Genomic DNA, 25076 nt, shown 5'->3' with positions numbered 1-25076 from the left:
GTTCCCCTGCAAAGGTTGCGGAGGTCAGGCGGGAGTCGCTTTGTGTAAAAATCTGACTCACCCAATCCAGGAACCATGGTCAAAGATAGGATGCAACCGGGAATAAAGCCATGGGAAAGAATAATTTCCAAAACCAATTAGAAACAGACAAGGAAATGAATGCCAATTAAAATGTGATAAGTACCAGAAACTTGAATTATTATAACGAAGCATTGATAGAGTAATAAAAGTTATGTTATACCCGTAATTGGCTCTTATAGTATTGAGAATATCAGTTCCATTGTCGCGTGTTCCCACCTGCACCCTCTTGCACCCTCTCATCCATTTTTTTATTTATTCATATACTAGAGGCCACCCGCGACTTCGTCCGCGTGGGATCAATCCCGCGGGAATTCCAGGATAAAAAGCCTATATGTTATTCTGGGTCTTCAGCTAGCTACTCACCAAATTTCATCGTAATCGGTTCAGTAGTTTTTGCGTGAAAGAGTAACAAACATCCACACTGACATACTCACAAACTTTCGCATTTATAATATTAAGTAGGATTTATGCACCTACATCAAGGATAAAAAAATTTGAACTTAAAGTAAAGGGCACTATTTATTTCTAGAGAAATTTCTTACAGCAGGCCCACATTTACTTAATATGCATATTATCACGTCTATATATCCTTTCAGGGTAGACAGGGCCAACAGTCAGTTGCAGTTGCGGTTGCTAGCCCATCGCCCAAAAAAGAATTCTAAGATAAAAGCCTTAAGTTTAGTCGCCTTTTACGACTTCCATGGAAAAGAGATGGAGTAGTCCTATTCTTTTTTCTATTGAAGACGGGAATCACACGGCACCCACCCAATAATCAATTTTATTTCTTAAATCCTCAATTATCTAAGTATTACGACATAAGATTGACAAAAATTGATAACTTCATGCTCATTGCGTCTAATAAAATCGATAAAAACTGGATTCGATTCCTTTCGATAAAAATGCAGTAAGGAGGGCGCGCTAACACGCACTTACATTCGTAAAAACAGACTAAGTTATATATACGGATGTGTCAGTTTTTGATCGTAATTAATACCTCCTATATATCATAATACTTATTTGCAATTAAGATTTATAAAAATTATTGAACGAAATATCCAAATAATTATTTATACATTATATACTTCACTATCGCCACTTATTATAAAGTCCTATTTTCTTTGCATGTATGCGCTTATCTCGGTAAGTAGTGGATGGATTTTCGTCCTTTTTTAATGTTGGAAAGAGCGGTATCCTGAATAAGGTTTTTATCTTTAAATGCTAACCGTGCGAAGCCGGGGCGGGTCGCTAGTTTATTACATAGTAAGTAATGGCTTTTAAAGCACCGGTAAATTTTTCTGGATTATTTACTTAGGTCACCTAAAAACCTAAAAACTTCCCATGGAAATTTATAGTTTTAGAAATCTATACAGACATAAGATTTATATACTTTTATTTAAAATTGGCATCAGATTTATATGATGAATATCACTCAAATTATATGTAAACAAATAACTCCCAATTTTAACTTCTGATGTCTTTAAATAAATTTATCAGATTCGTGAATAACGTGCTTTAAATAGCTGGGGTTTTGACCCACATAGATATAAGTATATTTTAATGGAATGGAATGGAGATATAAGTATATTTTTAAAGAGATGTTTTACTTACCATATCATTAAGTCCGTCTAAAGCCACACTGATGTTGAAGCCAGCAACCACCGCATACACGTCGCTCAACAGCAAAAAATGCCATAGAGCAAACCACATCATGGCTACATCACGCACTACAAGCACTTCAAAACACAATTCCACAGCACCGAAAAAAAATTAAATTAAAAAGAAAAATAATACCGCCATTCTGTCACCCGTTTAAAATTGGAATTATTTTTTTGGACGCGACTTTGCGCCTTCGGCGTGTGGCGGGAAAATGTGTGCGCGCATGCGCGTTCTTACCGCGGCGTCCGCTTTATTTATTACACAATACATACTTCGTAGACCTTAGCTGGCGTGTCCTCATGAGGACAGCTGCTTGTGGTTCCAGTAACCTGACTTAGGGCGTGTGTCCTGTTTAGGCATATCAGGTCGGTTAGGAAAGTATTACGTAAGTGAATGAAATGTTTACGTAAAATCGATTTATAGTACGATCTAAGTTGATTAGATCGGTTAGTCTAGCCCTAACGTTTTTTATTTTGTAACTATTCTCGATATCTTTACTTTATTGCATGAATTTTGATTTAATTATTTCTACGCGTGATCCATTGTTTCTTGAATTAGAGCAACCCATTTCCCTTCTAGTTGGAAATCAGAATTGAGAAATTTTATCATAAGCATTATTTTCTTGTACCTATGAATATCTTATATTTTGCGATCAATGGTTATTCGATACATACTTTTCAAGTTACTAGTGACTGAGGAATAAGGATTTATAATTACCTACCTTTGCATTTGTAGGTACACTACAAGGAAGGACTTATATTTCACAATTTAATTTATTGGTCCAAGATATAGGTAGCTGTAATAGTTACAAATGTTGCAAGTTACTTTGTCTACCTGAATAGGTTTTTATTTGGATTCATAAGTAATTTTAATTATTTCCTTTTATAAGATCCTACAGATTCCATGTTTGATCTTCATACCTACATTGAAAGTTCTTTTTTTTTTCAAAATAAAATTCTTAAGAAAATTAAGTACCTCTTTTTGCTTACCGTGACTATCATCAGTTATTTGGGGTTATGTTTTGATTGCGCCTTCCTTGGGGAAAAACCTGGATCCCTACCTCTATGAACCTTCTACTCGTATTTACCATTTTCAAAAAGAAGGGCGATTGAGACATTTTCTTAAAACTCAACAAAATCCTTGATAGCAGAATTAACGGATTTTCCTCGAGGCGATCCGCAATATTGCCAAAGCAGGATACACTACGAGGTTAAAAAGCGATCTTAAAATGTTGCTTGAAGTGTTTAAAAAAACCTGATCACTAAGGCTATAAATCTGAATAATATATATTATGTTTACTATTCTAATTTAGGTATATTAAGTCTGTCATGGGAAGCTTAGCAAACTCGTTTATAAAACCTTCATCTAGCTCTCAGCTAGATGTAGGTTTTATTTTATAAACGAGTTTGCTCCATAACTACACTATAGAAACAAAAAATCAAAGAAAAGACTTGAAAGAAGAAAGGAATGAAATCTACGACCTCCGAGGTCGTCTGCGATTTACGATGACACAAAAGAAATTCATTTTCTCCTTCAAAAGTACTTACAAACTATACATAGGTATCATGTCTCGATACTGTATAAGCCATTTAATAAATTATGAGTAGTACTATCACGTTTTACAAGAACTCCAAAATAGAGCAAAAAAAAATTACATCACATTGTCTTTTACGACGTTCAACGATTTTTATCAAATAGAAGACAAACTCATATGATTTAATCATAGCAAGGCCAGATAGTGCCTAACCGGATATTCCGGAAACAGGCTTCCGGAAGAAACAAGTTCAAGTCGACCAACATTACCGTAACACACCGGAATAGTGGACATAAAGGATTTTGAATACATCCTTTTTGTAAAAGAAATTGTTAATTGAAAAAGTTGTGTAAGTAATTGGGAGATAATGATAATACATAATTCATTTATGAAAGAATCGGACATCCTTTGTTAGTTCTTAAACTGATAGATACAGGAAAGGGTACAGATTTTGTCCCTACTAGGATTCCGTTGACAGCCCCCCGCGCTTTATGTTCAAGACCTCAAAAAATTAGTAAATAATCTGCTGAAAGACGCTGTCTCACGCCATATCAGAAATGTAAAGTAAGCTAGTACATTCTGTGTCTTCTTCAACTCTATATCGACTCAATCATCTCGAAAACTTCGCAGCTGAGGTGTTTGCGCCAATAAGTTATCTGTGCGCAATTTTCATAATGAACGAAAAAAAGAAAGAAAAATCTTCCCGCCTTTATGAACGTTTACCATATACACATCTTTTTATCGAGTCCAGAGTTTTTTTTCGTCAAAAATTGTAATTTAGGTCTAGTTGTTCTCATCATGAGGCGTATACAATACATCAATCCCAGAAACATTGTGTCTATGGGATTTGAGGTAGATAGGTACCTATGTAGATACTTAACTAAATCACACAAACTAAGAAGCTGGAAAAACCAAGTTATAAATTTTCCTAAAACTAATGAATCAATAAACATTCCACGCATGTCGGACAATCAAGATCATTGCGCATTATGTCACAACAAAATGTCTGCAATTTTATGTAAAGGGAACACCGAATTTGCATGCTGATGTCGCGTTATGCGTGCCGAATGCCGACAAAGATGCCGACAGGAGAATTATTGCACTTTTCAACCGACCCCCAAATATGGAGGTTATCAATTCTCGAGTCGTACGTACGTGGTTTTTTTTGGTCAAGGTTGCTTGGCCCTTTATTAATTTGATGAATGATGGTTAATGATGGATATCATAAAAACAATTTTCGTTTAAGTACATGACAGAACGGGGAGGGCTTTTAAATAATTAAGTGACCGATTAATGAAATGACAGAGAAACCAACGTGAAAAAACCGATAGATGCATAGTATCTCTATTTAGTTTGTGCAGGCTACTAAATGTGTGAGCATGAATGCTCACTGGGAGTCGCTTCTTGGTATAATCTGGCTAACTAAGGCCTGCGCCCGAGCGATCAAGTAAGAGTTTCCAACAAAATAATATTCGAGAAGAAGGACAAGAAATGTTTTATAAGTCCCCTTTTATTTATATTTTATGTGGTCGAAGGGTCCTTAATAAGTATATCCTTTATACGGTCGCCCACCCCCTGGGTCTTCTCCCGGATGAGTGCGGGACTCCTAGCACTTTGCCATCGGGACAAATTACACAGATTGAGTTAGTTAGCCTCGAAGTAAGTTCGAAACTTGTGTTACGAGATAACTCAACGATACTATATTTTATAATAAATACTTATATAGATAAACATCAAAGACCCGGGACCTCCGGTGACACAGACAAGCGCACTACCACTGCACCACAGAGGCCGCTAAAGGGTAATCATGGGGTCGCAAGGCATTTCGCCACGATTACCGGACATCGAATTCGGAACATTTCTAGCAGCTTTACCACTACGCTGACAAAGCATCTTGCTAGTTACCTAATGGCTAAGTATTACGATCATGCGAGTTCAGTGTTTGCTAACGACGGCTGGTTCGCCGACTTTTGATGTTTATTGTACCGGCTTCTGTGTAATACTGTAACAGATGCCAGGGCCCTTTGTGGGTAGCGTTCAATTCTGTAGACCAGTTTACTTGATCTTAAACTTTGAGGTTTAATTTAAATATGAAAGATATTGTGACGGGAATAGAAAAGGCAAAGCTAAAATGTTTGTTCAACTCATGTCAAACTAGCTTTTGCCCGCATGAAACTAAATCAATGTAGGCTATGTCCTTGAACAAGGTTTAAACTATATTTTTGTCAAGTTATATCGAAATCGGTTCATTATCAAGTGAACAAAGGAACTAGCTTTACAAATATAAAGCAATGTAGCATTTAAAACTTATAAGTTGGGATCGAAATAAGATTGATCATAAGGAGTGATTTTTTGTAAGTATTTCAGTAACTTGCCTAAATACTAAGAAAACTAGGAATTGAAATTTAGGTCTGATGGTATAACTACTTATTGAGTAGGTGAAAAAGATTTTAAATGAATATACGAGTGGATAGGTCAATTCATTGATTTTTGCTTAACGACATTCAGATGCAACTTCTCACCGTTGTCATTTCTTTAAATATCGAACATCAATTAAATGTATGAAGCACACATTAAGACCACCAATCCCGCCATAAATTAAGGAGGTGAGGTCCTTTTGCAATCGTTACGCCACGATAGAAAGCAGTGGATAGGTTCCTGTTAACATGCTGTATAAGACTCGCTCGTATCTTTATTCACGACACGACCTTGCGTGTGAAGAATGCTCACATTAATTAACTTCGATGTTTGGTTGACCATCATAGAGGCATGTTTTGTAAGCGAAATGAATAATGTTGCACTTAATTTGTTGAAATATAGGTATTTCAAGAATTATTATTTATTTATTATAGTTTTAGTAGATAACAGCGAATACATATATTTTATTTCCAATTTTGATACATACCTACCTACTTCATTTTCTACTAAAATTACTTATAGAGCCCATAATTACAAAAATAAAAAGGCATATCAAACAACACCCGAAATGACAAAACTCGTAAAAAAGATTTAAATAAATAAAATCACTGCACATGCACTGCATTTTCAAATTCCCGCCACCAAATTGCCAGATAAGGTAGGAAGTTAAACGTTAAAATTTAACTTAAATTCATATTTTTTATTGAAACTAGCAAATTGTTGTCATTGCCAAGCCGTCACTGTCAATGTCAGTCAGTAGAAGTCATTAGATACCTATAGAGGTAGCCAAATTCATTTTCATTTCGGTTTGTCCCGCTTATGAAAAGAATTGTTTCGTAAATAAAATATTTTGATCAATATGGCATATTTAACTCAACCAGACTATGTGAAATATGTTTGTTCCTGTGGACAACTGAAACCAATCACACATTTGTATTTCTGCCGTCATTGTTTGAAGATACGCTGTGGATTTTGCATATGTCATGAGGTAACCCATTTTTACAGTAATTGTTTTAGAAAATTAGATGTGTTATTTCTCAGTCGTCTCATCCAATAGTTAAATATCTACGCAATCACATATTTACATACATACAAGTCATTTTAAGCAGACAATAGTATCTGAGTTTTGCTTTGAAATTAAGGCGCTCCTACATGACACACCTTACTCATTATTTACATGTTCATAGCTTATTGTATCCCTTGTGGGAAAATACATTTATCAATCAAGCTCTTTGACCTGTATTTATGTTCACCTACCAGTAGATAAAATATACCTTATGTTGAGAAACGCGGAAATTCTAAGTCTATACATGATTTTCTATTTCAATCTAGTTATTTTAAAGTAATATGTAATATGTAAACTCTTAAAACGGGCCACCGCCAGAGAGGTTGGGGAGGGGGTGGGAAGGGTGAGGGAGGGTTTGTATGACCCCCCCCAAGTATTTTTTTTTGCCGGAAGCCCCCCCTTTTTTTTATATGAATTTTTGAAAATCTTAAAAATTGCACTAAACAACGCAATATTTTTGGTTTGTCATTGTAAACTGTGTTAATTTAGTATTAAATAATTAGTTTGTCCATTAAACATGTACAATACATTAATTAATATATTTTAGCACTCAAAATATAGTCAAAAACTTTGCTTAAAAGTAAAAACAAAAAAGACACTAACTATGAACAGAACGCAATCCGCTGTTTTGGTTATGTGCTACTGTCATTTTATCTACTGACTTTGAAAGTAGCTGTCGGTAAACGGACAGCAGGGGGTGCAGGGGGGCGCAGCCCCCCCGCATGGGGGCGATAGCCCCCTGCAATGAAAAGAAACAAATTGGTCACAAATCAAACTCGGTTTGATTAGGTTAGGTTAGGTTGGTGTAAACCACCAAAGCGGAGCGTTCAAACTGAGTAAAAAAGTATAATAGTAAGTATGTATAGGTTAGGTTTAACTCACCTTCGCCCCTTTCATCCCTTCTTACGTTCCCCCCCCTTGCCCATCTGGCGGTTAATGACCTTTAGCACACTTTTTATATGAAAACTTTAAAAATTCGTAAAAAAAAAACTATAGGCTTCCGGCAAGAGGGGGTCACGGGAGGGGGGGAGTTACCCCCTCCCCCATCCCCCTTCCCCCCTCGCCACCCCTCTCCGGCGGTGGCCCGTTTCAAGAGTTTAACCGGTATTTCTTACTACCTCAAACTCTGGTTAACAGAATGGGCTATTTAGTGTACTGAAATAATACAATTTTTTTTACAAAGCTTTTTGAAAATTCATTGAATTCTTTTTAAAATCTCTTCCAGATGTTTTCAATTACCATGACACCATAATTGAATTTAACTTCATACATTCATTCTGAACATTTGCCCTTTATTTTCAGGTTGATTCCCACTACTGTGCTAACTGCCTGGAGAACATGCCATCCTCCGAGGCCCGGCTGAAGAAGAACCGTTGCAGCAGCTGCTTCGACTGCCCGAGCTGCTTCCACACGCTGTCTACCCGGGCCACACTGGCTCAGCCGAGGCAGCCTGCACAGGTATTACTTCCAAAGAATAGATGGTTTTTGGAGATTTCTCTAAAAATGGTTTTTTTTTACTATAAGTGCATTGATTAACATTATTAGTGGCTTTGCAAACAATATTGACATAACAAAGAAATAAAAAATTCAAAATGCATGATGGGTTCTTAATTGGCACAGGCACACTCAAATAATATCTATTAACTCTCAAGTCATAAGCAATGGGAAAAGTCAAGTAGGAGAAGTTGAAATTTTATCTACCTTATCATTTTAGGAAGGTGGGGGTGATGCCAAAGTGGAAAATAAGCAGCCTAAGAAAATGTACTACCTGTCTTGTTTCAACTGCCGGTGGACTTCCAGGGATGTGGGGATTCCTGATCAGCCTGTTGGTAGGTTAACTAATTATTGGCTCAACTTTTAAGAGCCCTTATTTTATTAGAAAATCTTAAGCAACATGAAAGTTTTTTTTTTTTTTTCACAAATTGCACAGATTGAGTTAGCCTCGAAGTAAGTTCGAGACTTGTGTTACGAGATACTAACTCAACGATACATAAATAATAAATACTTATATAGATAAACATCCAAGACCCAGGCCAATCAGAAAAAGTTATTTTCTCATCATGCCCTGACTGGGATTCGAACCTTCGACCTCCGGTGTCACAGACAAGCGTACTACCGCTGCGCAACCGAGGCCGTCATTGTTGGCAAGATGATAAAAAGAACACAATTTGTCAAAAAAATTACAGAAAAATATCTGAAAATGCTTATTCAAAATTAGCGGTCCACCACGACGCCCCCTCTGGTACATGCATAGCATATAAGACCTACAGGTAATGTATGTTTTTAATGGAAAAAAAATTCATGATTGGTTCCAAAGATATGTAGCATGTTACAAAAAAAGTTACAAACTGATTTAAAATTTTAGCATTGCACTATACTATTTATTTATAAATTGTCACTCCGAAATAAAATAATGGTATGTTACGTGCGCGTTTTAGAATTGACAAACTTTACCTACTTATAATATTGGTATCTAGATGTCAAAGTAGCAGGATCTAAAATTAAATTTATGTTTTAGCCATTCATCTTCCTAAAAGCAAGATCATGCAGCAGCAATGTCCTCAATCTATTTTTCATGTGCAATTTCAATACATGCCATTACAACAATAGAAAAAGAATATAACCACACCATCTCTTTCCCATGGATGTCGTAAAAGGCTAAGGGTTATGCTTATACACTTGGGATTCTTCATTTAGGCGATGGGCTAGCAACCTGTCTATAATTGAACCTCAACTTTATCACTAAGTAAAACCGCTGAACCTGGCCTATCAGTCTTTTCAATACTGAGGCTCTATTTACCCCGCAAGGTGTATAGACGTGATTATATGTATGTCTGCAGCGTCGGGCGGTTGGCCAGAACGCACGAACCCGTTCGCGACGCGCATCAACCAGCTCCTGGACTATTACAAGGCTATAGCCCAGCAGGAGAAACAGGAGAAGTTGGAGAAGGAGAGGAAGAAGTTCGCTATAAGGGGGAAATACATCACGTTGACGGTGAGGATGAGGAATCTGTACTAATATTATAAAGCTAAAGAGTTTGTTTGTTTGTTTGAACGTGCTAATCTCAGGAACTACTGGTTCGAATTGAAAAATTCTTATTGTGTTATAGACCATTTATCGAGGAAGGCTTTAGGCTATTTATCATCACGCTGCAACTATTAGTAGCGAAGAAATAATGGAAAATGTGAAAAAAAACGGGAAAAATTCCACCCTCCTTGAGGACTTCAATGATGCCCAAAATAACTATTCCACGCGAACGAAGTCACGGGCACAGCTAGTATATTTATATATATCCAAGACAGAGCAAAATGGATTCTATTTCTATATGAATCTTGCCTGTATAAAAATACAATGTTTTCTGCATATTGTGAAATCATCAATTTAATTTATTTTTATTCAATGGTTGATAATGTTCAGTACAGATAACAAATGAAGCAGATATAATTAACAATTTTTCTCTTTAATCTTCATGAGTTCCCATTTGCAGCCTCTAGCTCAATGCTTTGAGGCCTCATATCAAATCCAACATTTATATTTTCACTTTGTTAGTTTTTAGTCCATTGGCACATATTGATACTTATTAAAATTTTTATCTTTGTTTTTTTTTCGTTTATTATATAATCAAAAATTTAACATATTCGTCTGGATATCAGGATAAAACAGGCCTAACAGGCGCCATGGCGCGTAACATAGCGGGTTTACCATCTGAAGGGGGCTCGTCTTCAGCCATCGCTGGATTCGTGGCAAGTCAGCCCAGTGAAGAGGTAGAGGAGTTACCGGAAGACGTGTACACGAAGGAAATCAACCTCAAACAGAGTGAGTATCAAACTTAATTCTTCTTCCAATTCTTTCAACCCTAACGTTAGTACCAATCACATCCTCAACTCTCTTGTAAGGAGCCCAGGTCTCGGTCTTTTAATCATAAACCTGCATTCGGTAGGGCTTTCCACAAAGCGACTCCCATCTGATCTAAGCAACTTTTGCAACCTTAACCCGTACTGGAATTAACCACGGGCGAAGTCATGAGCAGCTGGTAAGTGTGACGTCGTGACGCTGCAGTCTCCCCTACGTTCCACTTCCCGACGTTTTACTAAAACATCACAGTGATCAAATTAAGTGCGTTTACTAAAACGTACCTTGATCAAATTGAGGACGTCCTAGCAAAAGGTCAGGTCAAGAGTTCCCGAAATAGCCAAGATTGCATGAAAGAGTTATTAATGTGGATGAAGCGAAAGAAGTATGCAGGGACAGTGGCAAGTGGAAAGATGTAGTCTTGATGATTGATGTGTTATTTTATTTGTTTGTAAATACTTTATTGTACATAACAAATTTTTAGCAGTACATAAAAAGAAATAAAAAAATAACAATGCACAATGGCGGACTTCATCGGAATCCCCCGGATGGCGGATTTAATGTATGTATGTCATAGTGGCGCCCAACGTGGGACCTAAAACCTCACATTATTTTTTTTTATAATTTTCGGGTTTTCTTACAGTAACCAGCATGCCACAGCGGCTAGCTTCCCCGGAGTGGCAGCCCACATCAGTGTCCCGTCTCCATCCTCTCGCCAAACTTCTCAGCGTGAAACGGAGCCAACGGTGTAGAGCGTGCGACCACAACCTCACTAAACCGGAGTTCAATCCTGGATCCATCAAATTTAAGATCGAACTGCTTGCTTAGTAAGTACCATTCAATAATATAAACAAACAACAGATAGAAAAAGGGATGCATATCTTCTTTAGCCGTGTAACATAAATAAATAATATATTGCATATACAGGACAAATTACACAGATTAAGTTATGCTTGAATTAAGTTCGAAACTTGTGTTAAGAGATAATCACTCAACGATATTATATTAATGAATAACCTTTGTAGATTAACATCCTGGACCCAATTATTTTATGAGACATGATAATAAAATCTGAATCTTTTCTGATGGGGATAGAAAAATTATAAAGAAACATACACATTTCAGTTTAAACAAGTTAATGTTTAACCAGAGGATCTTATAATTTCACGCAACCATTCGTTTTGTATCTTATGGTTTTAGATCAATACTTTACCGGGGCCTGTAGGACCGCTTTCCAAAAACAAAAATATATGTCTGTTCTTACATAAACCTTTCTCAATTACAGCTACCACGTCCCGGAAGTGAAGATAATATCTTTCGAAACAGTGAAACCCGGTCAGACGACGGCGTTACTGCTCAAACTGACAAACCCCACGGGTCACGAGATGCAGCTAAAGTTGATGCAGCCTGAAGATCTACCACCAGTCGAGAGCAGCGAGGAGACAACCATAGACAAGAGTTTAGAGAAGTCACTTAATTTGGAGAAGGTAATTTTGTTAACAGTATATCATTCTACTAACGAGCGGTATCCGGCTCGAAGGACCATTTTTTTGTCCACTTTGTGGTTCTTCACGTTTATTAGTATCACAGAGAGTTCAGAGAAGGTATTATACCAACGAATTTGTCTTATTATAGTATTTTTACCAGTGTTCAGTATCCGGCTCGAAGGACCAGATTAAGACTGTTCACATCAGCAGGACACTTCCCATGGATGTCGTAAAAGGCGACTAAGGGATTAGCTTATAAACTTGGGATTCCTCTTCCGGGTGATGGGCTAGCAACATGTCACTATTTGCAACTCAATTCCATCATGACACCATACCGCCGAACGTGGCCTTTCAGTCTTCTAGGGACTGTTGATTCTCTCTACCCTGCAATATAAGCTAAAAGAAAACAGAAAGAATGAATTCGACACTGGCCCTACACAGGACGCATCGTACAAGTCCGTGTCGCGGGCGCCGGCGCTGGGCGCGAGCGTGCGCGTGCGCGGCGCGGCGCGCGCGCTCTCCCTGGCGCAGCGCGACGACGCGGCCGAGTACGACGACGACGCGGCCGGCGGCGGCGACGGGTGGGTGCACATACATACACACATACACCACACCTTTCCCCCTTGCCACAATTCCTGCATTCTTCTTTCGGTTTCAGACACTCTTGACCTGACCTTTTGATATAACGTCTCGTCGATGTAAAACGTAGCTGTAAGAGAGATGAGAGATAATTTTAAGATCGGTATCTGATCGATAATTTTATTGGGATTATTTTTACAAATTTAACGAGATCGTGGGTTTAGTTATAGACACAAGATCCAGTATGACGTCTCAGTACTTTCGCCAAGGACATGCCACTTAAATAGTCCGGGTTCACACTCCCTTTGTATATTTGCTTAGTCAACCTACTTCCATTCATCCTCTCGACAGGACCAAATCATTCAAGCATACCCTTTTCTATTCCAGTCACAATATCTTCTTTCACCACACAACATTCTCTTATCACGCTGTTCCTTATTCTGTCACTCAATTTCACACCGATCATACTCCCTTAAGTCTCTCATTTCCACAACGTTTATTCTACTTTTGTGCGTCTTCTGCTACACATATATTTTATACCCCATACATAATATTCTTACTTAAATTAAACTGAATCGCAAGAAACCAGCACTCACATTCAGACATGATGTGTAAACATGATTCAATACGCAAAATTGCGAAGGTCAGTTTGAACTTGTAACACTTGTGTCAAATAAGTCTGCATAAGTAAGATAATAACTTACGCAGACTTACTTGAATTACTTTGAGAAGTATGATAATTTTTCATTGAAGAAAAACAATGTTATTTCTCCAACGTCCGCAGTTTCATCATCTGGCGCAAATCCAACAAGGTGGCGGTGCGCCTCGAGGTGGAGACGCCCCCGTCGGCGGCGCCCGGTACAGCGGCGCGCGCGGCGCTGGCCGTGCAGCACTCGTACCGCAACACGGTGCCGGCCGCGCAGCCGCCGCACGATCACACGCTGCACACTGTACTTTTGTTAGATTTGGGCACCGTTAGCGGGTAGTTTGAAAATTTTGAGGGTAGTTTAAAAAATCTATTGATCCTTGTTGGCGATGGGGTAGTCTGTCACTATTTAAATCTCGAGTCCACTATTAAGCCGTGGCCTTTCAGACTTTTTAAGACTGTTGGCTGTGTCTACCCTGCAAGGAATTTAGACGTGTATCTATGTAGGTATATATGTACATAAAAACTAAATTCACGCGTACAATTTATAATGCTCAGCCTATATGAGAATGAAACAAAAATGTTTAGCTAGATATTATTGTAAATTATTTGAAAGTTAATGCGGTTTTGCTATGGATCTTGTCATGTTACTTAAAATATCAATGTTCAGCACTTTAGATAGACAATAAATTCTTATAAATCTTCCATCTGGCAGTATCACATGTAAAAAAAATTGCTATTATTATATAAAAAAAAATTGTGTGCTATTTTATTAGGACAGTCTTTTATATATAAAACGAATTAGTGCCTAAATTAAGTCACGCTTATGCAAATTGGGAATTCCATTACGAGATACAACTTAAGAAGTTTGATTTATTAATTTATTTATATAGCCTTAACTTAGAATTAAGTTGAATTTAGGTTGTAAGTATAATGAGTTCTCATTACTTTTAATTTTATTTTGGTAAGCTTTTCTAATAAAAATAGTCATATTTATTTTAAGGATCATATATTACTTTCAAATCTTGCAAGGTTTCATTTTGATTTTTACTAAAATTGTGCAATATTTTAGTTAAAAATTATGTGTATTAACAGAAAATATATTTTACACTTTTACGTAATTTATCACAGTGTAACAATATTGTTTGGTTATAATTATGGTATAACAGATAAAGTATGTATAAAGCAAAAATATATATTTGCAGCTTTTAAAATGTCTTTTTTTACTTTGAAGTATACTTCTACCCATCTTTTTCTACACTTTTAAATTAAAAAACGTAAAAATATATATTGTAAAAAATATATTGGAAATCTTAGAAATGCAACAATCAGACTTATGAACTTTCATATTTTATACAGTAATATTTCCATATTTTTTACTTAATCAGTCCAGAATTATTATTATATACAAAGATATATTAGCTATAGTTAATTTCATCAACGGCATACTCCAATTACATCTTTGGTTGCAATTTCAAGTACATACCATTTAATTATTACATTTTCCCATTACCATCATAGCTAGCCAATTTTCAGATAGCGTTAAAGCTGTTACCAATATTTATTTTTAATAATAACTAAGTGCAGTCTTCTTGCACTTGCTTTTTAGCAGAATAAATAACATCATTTATACCAACACCGTCATAACTACTGCCGACCAAAGAAATTGGCAAATTATTCTTTTGTATATAGTCTCTTATCTTCCCCACCCTCTCGTAATGACCAATCACATACTGAGGAATACATTTGTGCAAAATATTCACATGATACACTGTTGGCTTCTCTTTGATATTGAGAATAGTACCTATTTCTTGCATAGCAACATTAAACAATTTTTCCTCAGTGACATTCTCTCCAAATTTTTCTTCAAACCATTTACCACCCAACATCACAGTAAGAACAGTCCCATTTTGATCCGGTATGCAGAAGGAATCAAAAACCACACCAAGAATTGGCGAATTTTCTATCGGAGGAACCAAGAAGCCAAACGCAGGTGTCACTAGAGGTGTTTCAGATGAAAAATACAAATTTACAATACCAACTGTTACAAATGGTATCTCATTGAGCTCTTGAGCCAAATCTGGATGCTGTTTTTCCACTAACTTTGCAAGAGCATATGAAGGTATTGTAGAATACACATGACTTGCATTGAACAGCTCCCCTGAACAATTTTTAAGTAATACTGTACCAGAATCTACAAACTGTAGCTCTTTTATCCGTGTATTCAAGTTGATATCCACATTATTTTGACATAAATAATCATGTAATGTAGCTGGGAATGTTTCCAAACCACCTTTTATTGTGTACACATTCCACTTCTCTTCCTGTGCTCTCTTAGCCAGGTTGCTAATATCTATTTCTTCACCAGTTTTAGGGCTAAACATAGACTTCATCATACCCTTCACAACTCCGCCATGATTCTGCTCCCATTCAAACAAAGTTTTCATCAAGAATTTGACTGATATTTCTTTGGCATCCCCTGCACAGATGCCACAGATCATTGGAGCAATTGCGTAGTCAGCTATTTCTTTACCAAACCTTCTTTCAACAAAATTGTAAATAGAATCATCTTGTAGATGTTTGTGCGGTTGAGAAATATCATAAAAAAGTGCATAAATTAGAGGTTTAGAGAATGGCAGGTTTTTCTGGAAGACACCTTTCAAACTGGAGGGGAGTAAATAAAGATTTTGATTGACATATATCATGCGGTTCTTAGCAGCCGGGTGCTCCGAAGTGATCGGTGCGACGTGCTCGCTGAGACCTAAATCTTCTATCATATTCAAAGTATTCACCCCAGTGATACCTTTAGGCCTTATCGTCCGTGGACCTTGTTCGAATGTGTAGTCTTTTGTTTTGATAGACTTGATCCACCCACCACAGTAATTTGTAGCTTCCAACAGAAATAACTTGAGATTACTGTTCCGTGTAACATTGGTCTTTAGCAGATAGTAAGCAGTCGAAAGTCCACCTAAACCGCCTCCTAGAATAGCAGCCATTTCTTATAAATGTGAATATTTGTTTTGTTAATAATTTATATTATGAGTAAACAAATTTGTATTGATTTTTAAGCGGAATTTAATTTATTTTTGTTTGAGAAATCACATCGGCGATACGTCGAACAAACCGCCGATACGATTTCTGTCAAAATGACATTGTTTTGGCGTTTGGCACATGTTGGAATTTTTTTAGGTTTATCATCACTATGGAACTTAAGTCCACACTGACGGACTTAAGTCAAATATTGTACGTGACTTTATTTATGTATGTAGATTAATCCCAAAGGTTGTAAACTTTTCCATTGATTAACTTTTTGGCATATTTCACACAAATGTTATCTTTTCGTTAGATACCTAGATAGATTAATGTGCTTATTCCCTTCATCGCCACTTATGGGAGAGTTCTATTCTTAAGCGCTGGTAACCACACGGCAACAGGATTAACATATGAATACCTCCATCGTTCATCATTTCCTATCTTATTCATCATTTCAGCCGTAAGACGTCCACTGCTGAACATAGGCCTTCTCCAATGACTTCCACCTCGCTCTGTTAGAGGCGACCTCCAACATTTCCCCGCGGACTTCACCGAAGCCCGGGGGCGCAGCTAGTATAATATACGATCGCGTGTCGTGTGACATCATGGGGAAATTATTGAAAAGAGGTCGTAAACTAAATTTCACGCCCTCTCGGATACAAATGAGGACGCGTAATGGACGAGGTCTCAGATGCTGTGTCGCGGGCTGATAATGAATTTCAATTTCATACCAATTGCACACCACACGCTCTTTACCCAGGAAACAGGAACGGGGATTTCCATGAAACAAGTACTGGATGTGCCTAGATTTGGGACTTTACCTACCCTTGCGGGATAGACAGAGCCAACAGTCATAAAAAAATGTTAAGCAACGTTTAATAAAAAATAGTGACAGGTTGCTAAGATATCGCCTAAAAGAAGAATCCCAAGTTTACAATCCTTAGTCGCCATTTGGGACTTTACTTGTGAATATTTATGTCATGTGAATTATATATTGATTACCCGTTACCGATGCTTGAACGATGAGCTTCGGAGCCAGGGGTCCGCTTTCCTACTTTTATCTTTCCACTTTGTAAGGAACTTACTAGTCTCTTCTAAATATTCTAATCTCTGTGTAGGTATATACATGGGAGCTTATAAATAACGTGATCCGAAGGTCTGTCTTTCAGTTAACTCCAACCTTAGACTTAAAAATGGGTGACAAAACCAGCGATAAAACGATTAAAAATGCCGAAGTTAAACTACAGAAAATTCTGCATAAAATTAATAACTTACGTCTCGGTGATAACTATGTGTCGAAACTTAATTATGTAGGGAAAGAAAATAGTTATAATTTTTTAAGAATTCTCAGCTGCAACTGGATGTTAGTCAGTGTCGCTTTTGTTGCTGTTTCCGTAGGCAGTGCGTGGTGGATTAACAAAGAAGTTTTTGCTGAGGTGAGTGTGTTTTATAAGCGGGAACATGCGTAAGGCCCGTGATAACACTGGTCAACATTACTTTTTGCTGTTAATTAATTTATGTTTATCTCTCATATATAAGTATTAAAAAAAAAACAATCTATACATCGAATTTGAAAAATGTTGACGGTTTATCGAAAATAAGTATTGTGGTTGGCCATTCTAACAAAAACAAAACTGATATTTGTAAAAACAAAGTATGTTATTCTTAGTTTGTTATCGCGTTATATCGCTATTCAACACTAGACGACATTCGATTTCCAATGTTTTTTCAACTGTTTATAGAAATTGTTACTACTTAGTTCTTTTCTATTTTTTTTTTTTACAAGTTTCAGTTTAAAAGATAAAGTAGAAGATTACAATATGAAACGAAAGTGCTAAATGCACCGGTGTTTTATTTGTGGAGAGTTTACTTAAAGGCATTGATAGAAACAGAAAAGATTTTTGTATTTAAAAACATTGTTCCCTAGACTGAGTGAAGCTATAAGGGCCTCAGAAGCGTAGATGTGTGAATAACCTATGCTGATTTTTTCTTTAGAATTGCGATGCCGATGGTATCCCCACGGGTCCCACCAAGACCCAGCAAGCACTCTTCCGACCCCCCGAAGACTGTTCCATGTGCATCGGCGTAGAAGACGTGGTCCGTATAGCCAATGTTTCTCCAACAAAGTTTGAAGAAGAATACGCATATGGCACTGTGCCTGTTATTGTTACTGATGCTATGAAGGATTGGAGAGCTGTGCAGGTATTGAATTGACTGCTTTTTTCATCGAATTCAAAAATTAGTAGGTTCTCAGTTCGATGTTTCAATTAATTTTAGAGATGGTTTAAAAAATACATACATACATATAGTCACGTCTATATCACTTGCGGGGTAGATAGAGCCAACAGTCTTGAAAAGGCTGAATGGCCACATTCAGCTATTTGGCTTAATGATAGAATTGAGATTCAAATAGTGACAGGTTGCTAGCCCATCGCCAAAAAGAAGAATCCCAAGTTTATCCCTTAGTCGCCTTTTACGACATCCATGGGAACGAGATGGAGTGGTCCTTTTCTTTTTTTATTGGTGCTGGGAACCACACGGCACCACCGGTAGAATTGTGAACTCTTTGATCAAACTTAGTCAAAATGTTATTGTTAAATTTGTTGCAGGAGTTCAACTTCACATTCTTCGCAGACTTCTACCGCAACCTAAAATCCAATGAAAAATTCGGCTCATGTTTTTTCTATCCCTACAAATCCGGTCTGAATTCACTCGACGAAGTTTTCAATATGGAGGAAAAGCGCGCCAATTTGTCCGGCGAACCCTGGTATGTTGGATGGAGTACCTGCACGTTTGAAGAGGCGGAGAGATTGCGTGCCTATTACAATCGGCCGTATTTCCTTCCTAAGACTTCTGAGAGTCTGCCGGTAGATTGGATTTTTATGGGCGGGCCGGGGCAAGGCGCTCATATGCACGTAAGTTGATTCAGTCTTAGTATAGGTACCTATTTGCGTATTTGCGCATACACTATATATAACGCTTTATCGATTAAGCTTAAATTTATTAAATTTATGCTTTGGTAGTTAGGAGAAAAAAGAAAAACGTAGTTTTATACGGAACAAAGTTAGGCGGTATGCGTGGGATATGCGGTAAACCGCTACTTTATATTGAACTACAAATTCTGGATTTCAAGGCAAGAGCGAAAAGGCATTATTTGAGTCAGCGTGTTCCACCTTAGACCTCATCATCTTGCTATCAGGCAAATTCATATCAAACACACTAAAATTCACACCTTTTTGTTAAAATCTCTCCCATGCCGTGTGGTTCTAGGCACTTTTGAATATCTTTCCCAAGGATGTCGTAAATGGCGACTAAGGGAAAGTGTTAGCAACCTGTCACTATTTGACACTCACATCCATCAAGCTGAATGTTGCCTTTCAGTCTTTTCAACACTGTTGGCTCTGTCTACCCCGTAAGGATTGTAGACGTGATTATATGTAGTAGTTATGTATCTCTGCTCTATTTCAAGGTGGACACAGTGCGGTACATATCCTGGCAGGCGCAGATCCGCGGGAGGAAGCAGTGGGAGTTGGCCCCTCCACCGGAGTGCCTCTATCGATGTCGGAGGATCACCTTCACTGTCGAACCGGGCGAGATTTGTGCGTATAGAATATATATATAAAATTATGCAGAGAGTTATGAATGTGGATGAAGCGAAGGAAGTACGCAGAGATCGTGTCAAGTGGAAAGAGGTAGTTTCTGCCTACCCCTCCGGGAAAGAGGTGTGATTTTATGTATGTATATAAAATCACGCGAGAAAATCACGGGACTACATCTTTCCATTTGCCACCATCTCTGCATACTTCTTTCGCTTCGTCTACTATTCATAACTCTCTTCATGCAAGCTCGGCGGTTTCGGGTAATCTTGACCTGATTTTTTTTTCCAGGATGTCTTTAAGTTGAACAAGATATGATCGTCCAGACTTTCCCACTCCGGCCTTTCCCTCCACACTCTCCTAATATGTATATTTTTTTAGTCAACCTGCTTTCATTCATCCTCGCCACATCCGTATAAAATTAATCACAAAATTATTCGATAGTCGTGCTGTGATTTTAGGTACTATAAAATAGGACTTTTATTTCTTCCCCTTGTCAAGAGGCGACTAAAGGAAAATGATTTCCGCCATTTGCAACAACTTTGAACCACTAGCGAAGGTTTCTCTTCAGCCTAAACAAGAAGACAGAGTTTCAAAGATTACTAAAGGAAATCGCTTCGTGTCACATTTGAGTGTATACAACGCATAGTTGAAAGTACTCTCTCTCATCTCTGGGTGTTCCCGGTTGCACCCTCCACAGAAGTGTTTCGGGACCCGGGGTCCGCCTCCCGGCTTTTCACTTTCCACTTGGTCCGGTTTTCGGCGTCCTCGGATTTCAGTCCAGTCGCGTATCATCTCTTGCGACGTCCAGCCATGAATATTTACTTCATAATGAATATTTTTCCTAATTTCCATACTGGAATATAGATAGTAGTTGAAAGCAATATTTTCACTAAATTAGCATTATAATAATGTTGATACCATCACTAGAATTGCGTCCTTATATCAATGAACGAAATATCAACACCGTATGATCATAAAAACTACCTTTCATTCTAAGTGACGCACACAATATTCCATGATATCCATTTGTACGACATTTTAATTTTTTTTAATCAGCCATTCACTTTTCAGTGGTATTGGACACAAACAGATGGTTCCACAAGACCAGCGTGTTGCCGGGAGACATAAGCATCACTATAGGCGCAGAATACGACTAAAGGAAAGTTTAAAAAAAATTTTTAAAACATTTCTCAAAAATTCATGTTTTTTGGTTATGTGCTCTTACAATACATATAAACACATCTATATCCCTTGCAGAGTAGACAGGCCACGTTCAGCTGTTCGGCTTAATGATAAAGGGTATTTTTGAGTCTTTGATATATTTAATATTTATAATTTAGTTAAGTCGCGTCTCAAGCATACTGTCCCAAGTACTTAATTACTACTAATTATTATGAAATAGATTAAGCTATGAAATAAAAAACCATTATTATGCTACCAAAACAATGTTTATTCATCACCAATATATTTCCTACGCGAACAATTTCACGGATAATCAGATAAAAACTATTTCTGGAATGGCAAGGCGCGTGCGCATCACAACAAAGAGAGCCTCAGAAAAAACAATATAAATAAATTTATTTAAGTACAGAATCTGGTGATTACAATAAAATTATTCAACACATTATTTCTTTAAAAAAATCTTCTGTTTAAAAATGCTAATTCAACTAACAAAATATAAAAAAAATCACCTCGACATTTTGGCTAAGATTTCTCATTTTAGTCTAAGAAGCTGTGATAAAGATTTGAGTACATCGCTTGTTATATTTAAAAAAAGACATCAAAAATTACAGGGCAGATACAATTTGTAATTAAATATGATAATATCGTAAAATTTCTATATATTTTTTAGATTGACAAACATCAATTTGAAGCAACCACTACATTTCTACACATAGATGTATATTTAATTATTCAAAATTCTACTATAATCTGATTAAATACTGCATGCAACATTAAACGAGTTTTATTATCTTTATTTACCATAGACACTGAGGCAACAGTTCTCTGGAATATCTGCCGCTATAATGAAACTATTTGATTGTTATAGTAAAATAGAAACAGTAAGTCATCTCTAGTAAGATTTATAATACAAGAAAAATAACTCGTAACTAATATGATGATTTTAATTGATCTAATTAAATAAAGAGATGTGAATGAAAGTAATACAAATATTGATCACAATATTACAACAAATATTAATAGGAAATAATAACAGCAACAGTTTCAAGTCCAAGAAAGTAATGATTTGTAAAACATATTTGAGGACTTGTTGCTATTTGATTCACGTTGATATGAGTCACAGATATTGCCACCCTTAGATATATATGATTATTATTTTTTCATTTTCTATGATAATCATTCATACGATTCTTTGTAAATAAATAACAAAACAAAAGAAACAATCTCCTAATTCTGCAAAGTATCATTCAACGATTACAAAATGTAAACATTGAGATGTCTTACTGTAAATTTTACTATGGTCGTTAAAAGCGATTGGTTTACTCTTCGCCCTGGCCAGCAGACTCGAGGATGATTTCGAAAGAGAAAGGTTGGAACAGGTAACCTTCGCCCTTGTAGAATTTGCTCTGGAACTCCACCCTAGAATCAAATTAGCCCATAGTATTAAATAAACAATATTTATATATGCGTAAGTAATACGCGTGCACCGCTCGGTCGCCCAGGTATAAGAGCTAAAAAAGTAAAAACACGTATCGTTTCGGACAACCTTTTGGCGAAATGTGAAACGTTTTTGGCAAGTGGAAAGATGTTGTCTCTGCCTACCCTTCCGGGAAAGAGGCGTGATGCAACCAACAAAATGACATCATCATCAAAGAAATCATATTCATACGTTTTTACGTTCTATCTTTGTCGCTCTTAAATCATAGTCATATATCTGTCTTGTTGTCATTCCAATGAAGTTCTATTAAATGACTTGAGACATAAAACTGATGTTCTTAAAGTGAGGGAAAACATCTTGAGGAAAACTGCACATTCATTAAACTGAATGTGTAACCATGATCGATCCAATACTTTTTTTGATATTATGTTTACCTTGCAAAGGTTGCGGAGGTCAGACGTTTGTCGCTCCGTTTTAAAAACCCGACTCCACCCAATCCAGCTCGCAAGCATACCCCGGTCTCCTCTCCAGACTTAAGTATAACCGGGACTAAAAGCCATTAAGAAGAAGGTTCCCGCGTGTTTGCCGTGTGGTTCCCGGCACCAAGACAAAAAAGAATAGGACCACTCCATCTCGTTCCCATGTATGTCGTAAAATGCGACTAAGTGACAGGCTTATAAACTTGGGACTCTTCTTTCAGGCGATGGGCTAGCAACCTGTCACTATTTGAATCTCAATTGCATCATAAAGCCTAACGTGGCCTATCAGTCTTATCAAGACTGTTGACTGTCGTGATTGTGTGTGTGTGTGTGTGTGTGTGTATGTAAGAAGAAGGTCAGGTCATTATCAGTGATTCCACCCACCAGTGCAGCCGCAGCGTGTGCAAGAAGGCCGAGAGCCCCTCCATCAGCACGAGGATGGCCACGGAGATGGCGGCCCAGCCCGCGAACACCACGTACAGGATGATGCCGCCCTCGAAGTCCGACGACATCAGACCTGCACGGGGGTTAAAAGTTACATTCATTTCTCACATTTTGTTCCGCTACAAAAATAAATCTATATTAATTATATATTGTAAAGCTGAAGAGTTTACATACATACATACATATGGTCACGTCTATATCCCTTGCGGGGTAGACAGAGCCAACAGTCTTGAAAAGACTGAATGGACCACGTTCAGCTATTTGGCTTAATGATAGAATTGAGATTCAAATTGTGACAGGTTGCTAGCCCATCGCCTAAAAAAGAATCCCAAGTTTGTAAGCCTATCCCTTAGTCGCCTTTTACGACATCCATGGGAAAGAGATGGAGTGGTCCTATTCTTTTTTGTATTGGTGCCGGGAACCACGCGGCATTTTATTCCACTACAAATATAAATCTATACTAAAATTGTAGGCAGTGCCCTGTGGTTCCAGGCACCAATATAAAAAAGAATAGGACCACTCCATCTCTTTCCCATGGATGTCTTAAAAGGCGACTAAGTAGGCTTACAAACTTGGGATTCTTTTTTAGACGATGGGCTAGCAACCTGCTACTATTTGAATCTCAATTCTATCATTAAGCCAAATAGCTGAACATGGCCATTCGGTCTTTTCAGGACTGCTGGCTCTGTCAACCCCGCAAGAGACATAGACGTGACCATATGTATGTATCTATTGACTTTAAACCTACGCACTTAGTTCTTCATTCCTACCAGACCAACATGACATTTGCAAATAAAATGTTATTAGCAAGTTACCTTTCCTGAGCAGCATGTTCCAGGCCACCTCGGCGAGCTGCGCGTGCGCCAGCGACAGCGCCCACAGCCGGAGGTACGACGCCGTGTGGGAAATGCTGCCTAGCACGTACTCGATCGTGTGGATTGACTGGAAGTTATGTTATTCCTTTGTTAAAGTGAAATTAAATGTTGGCCAGGTGCCGTGTGGTTTTGCCACTTTAGAATAACGCCATCGCTCTCCGGTAGATGTCGTTAATGGCACATTTGTCTAATGCAGCTTTGCTATAATCCAACTGTAATATGCTTACCCTATACTAACGTAAAGCACTCTATAATGTAGTTATACTATACTTACTCTAATTATAATCCTGGTTTCAGTTGCTTTGTTTTGTATTTAAATTATTCATAATGTGAAAACATTAAAATGATTTATTTAAAACCAACAATAACCAAAATTTTTTAAATAGAGTTACTTCGTATAGACATCTCACTAACTCAAAATTAAAATCAAAAATATTATTTATATTATACAAAATGTGTAGGCAGGCACTTTTTCACGTCATTATACATGTAAATAAAGTCAAAAAACAAAAGCTACAAAGTAAAGTAGTTTACCCTTCTAAGGCTAGCGTCCCCTTCAATCCCCGAACAAAATAAAACGCTCTTCAAAACGGCGAAAAAAACGAACACAGAATCCCTTTAAAGAACAGAACGAAATACTCCTCAAAATGGACACCCTCCCCGGTGCTGGTACTTCGCAAGAACAAATCGACCACTGGCAAGAGAA

General features: G+C 37.4%; 5 protein-coding genes across 6 annotated transcripts in view; 2 read left to right on the top strand and 3 right to left on the bottom strand.

Annotated features, from left to right (window-relative positions):
• LOC106132476 (phospholipase B1, membrane-associated) overlaps window positions 1-1921 on the bottom strand; it is a 31919-nt gene extending 29998 nt beyond the window's left edge. The window contains exon 1 of the mRNA XM_060945778.1: window positions 1690-1921. Coding sequence (XP_060801761.1) covers window positions 1690-1791 — 102 coding nt within the window. The 5' untranslated portion in view covers window positions 1792-1921. The remainder of the gene's footprint in view (window positions 1-1689) is intronic.
• A 4538-nt stretch (window positions 1922-6459) lies between these two features.
• On the top strand, window positions 6460-14480 carry LOC106132504 (dynactin subunit 4). The gene is made up of 9 exons (XM_013331947.2): window positions 6460-6677; window positions 8058-8213; window positions 8470-8584; window positions 9596-9750; window positions 10410-10572; window positions 11252-11435; window positions 11894-12095; window positions 12537-12676; window positions 13459-14480. The coding sequence occupies exons 1-9, from the start codon at window positions 6549-6551 to the stop codon at window positions 13658-13660; spliced, it is 1446 nt and encodes a 481-aa protein (XP_013187401.1). The 5' UTR covers window positions 6460-6548; the 3' UTR covers window positions 13661-14480.
• Window positions 14481-14603: 123 nt separating this feature from the next.
• Window positions 14604-16455, bottom strand: LOC106132503 (protoporphyrinogen oxidase). Its single transcript, XM_013331946.2, has one exon. The coding sequence runs from the start codon at window positions 16314-16316 to the stop codon at window positions 14898-14900; it is 1419 nt and encodes a 472-aa protein (XP_013187400.1). The 5' UTR covers window positions 16317-16455; the 3' UTR covers window positions 14604-14897.
• A 1091-nt stretch (window positions 16456-17546) lies between these two features.
• LOC106132475 (uncharacterized) lies at window positions 17547-21109 on the top strand. Its single transcript, XM_060945939.1, has 6 exons — window positions 17547-17797; window positions 18160-18184; window positions 18394-18555; window positions 18963-19268; window positions 19823-19952; window positions 21024-21109. The coding sequence occupies exons 1-6, from the start codon at window positions 17547-17549 to the stop codon at window positions 21107-21109; spliced, it is 960 nt and encodes a 319-aa protein (XP_060801922.1).
• Window positions 21110-21378: 269 nt separating this feature from the next.
• LOC106132492 (V-type proton ATPase 116 kDa subunit a 1) overlaps window positions 21379-25076 on the bottom strand; it is a 37218-nt gene continuing 33520 nt past the window's right edge. For both annotated transcript variants that reach the window (XM_013331932.2, XM_013331931.2), the window contains 3 exons: window positions 24311-24437; window positions 23436-23568; window positions 21379-22553 (listed from right to left, as the gene is read on the bottom strand). In XM_013331932.2, coding sequence (XP_013187386.2) covers window positions 22454-22553; window positions 23436-23568; window positions 24311-24437 — 360 coding nt within the window. In that variant the 3' untranslated portion in view covers window positions 21379-22453. The remainder of the gene's footprint in view (window positions 22554-23435; window positions 23569-24310; window positions 24438-25076) is intronic.

The sequence above is a fragment of the Amyelois transitella genome, chromosome 9 (genome assembly GCF_032362555.1).
Source record: "Amyelois transitella isolate CPQ chromosome 9, ilAmyTran1.1, whole genome shotgun sequence".
NCBI lineage: Eukaryota > Metazoa > Arthropoda > Insecta > Lepidoptera > Pyralidae > Amyelois > Amyelois transitella.
Note: the sequence above shows the minus strand (reverse complement) of the source record. Positions and strands in the feature narration are given on the sequence as shown.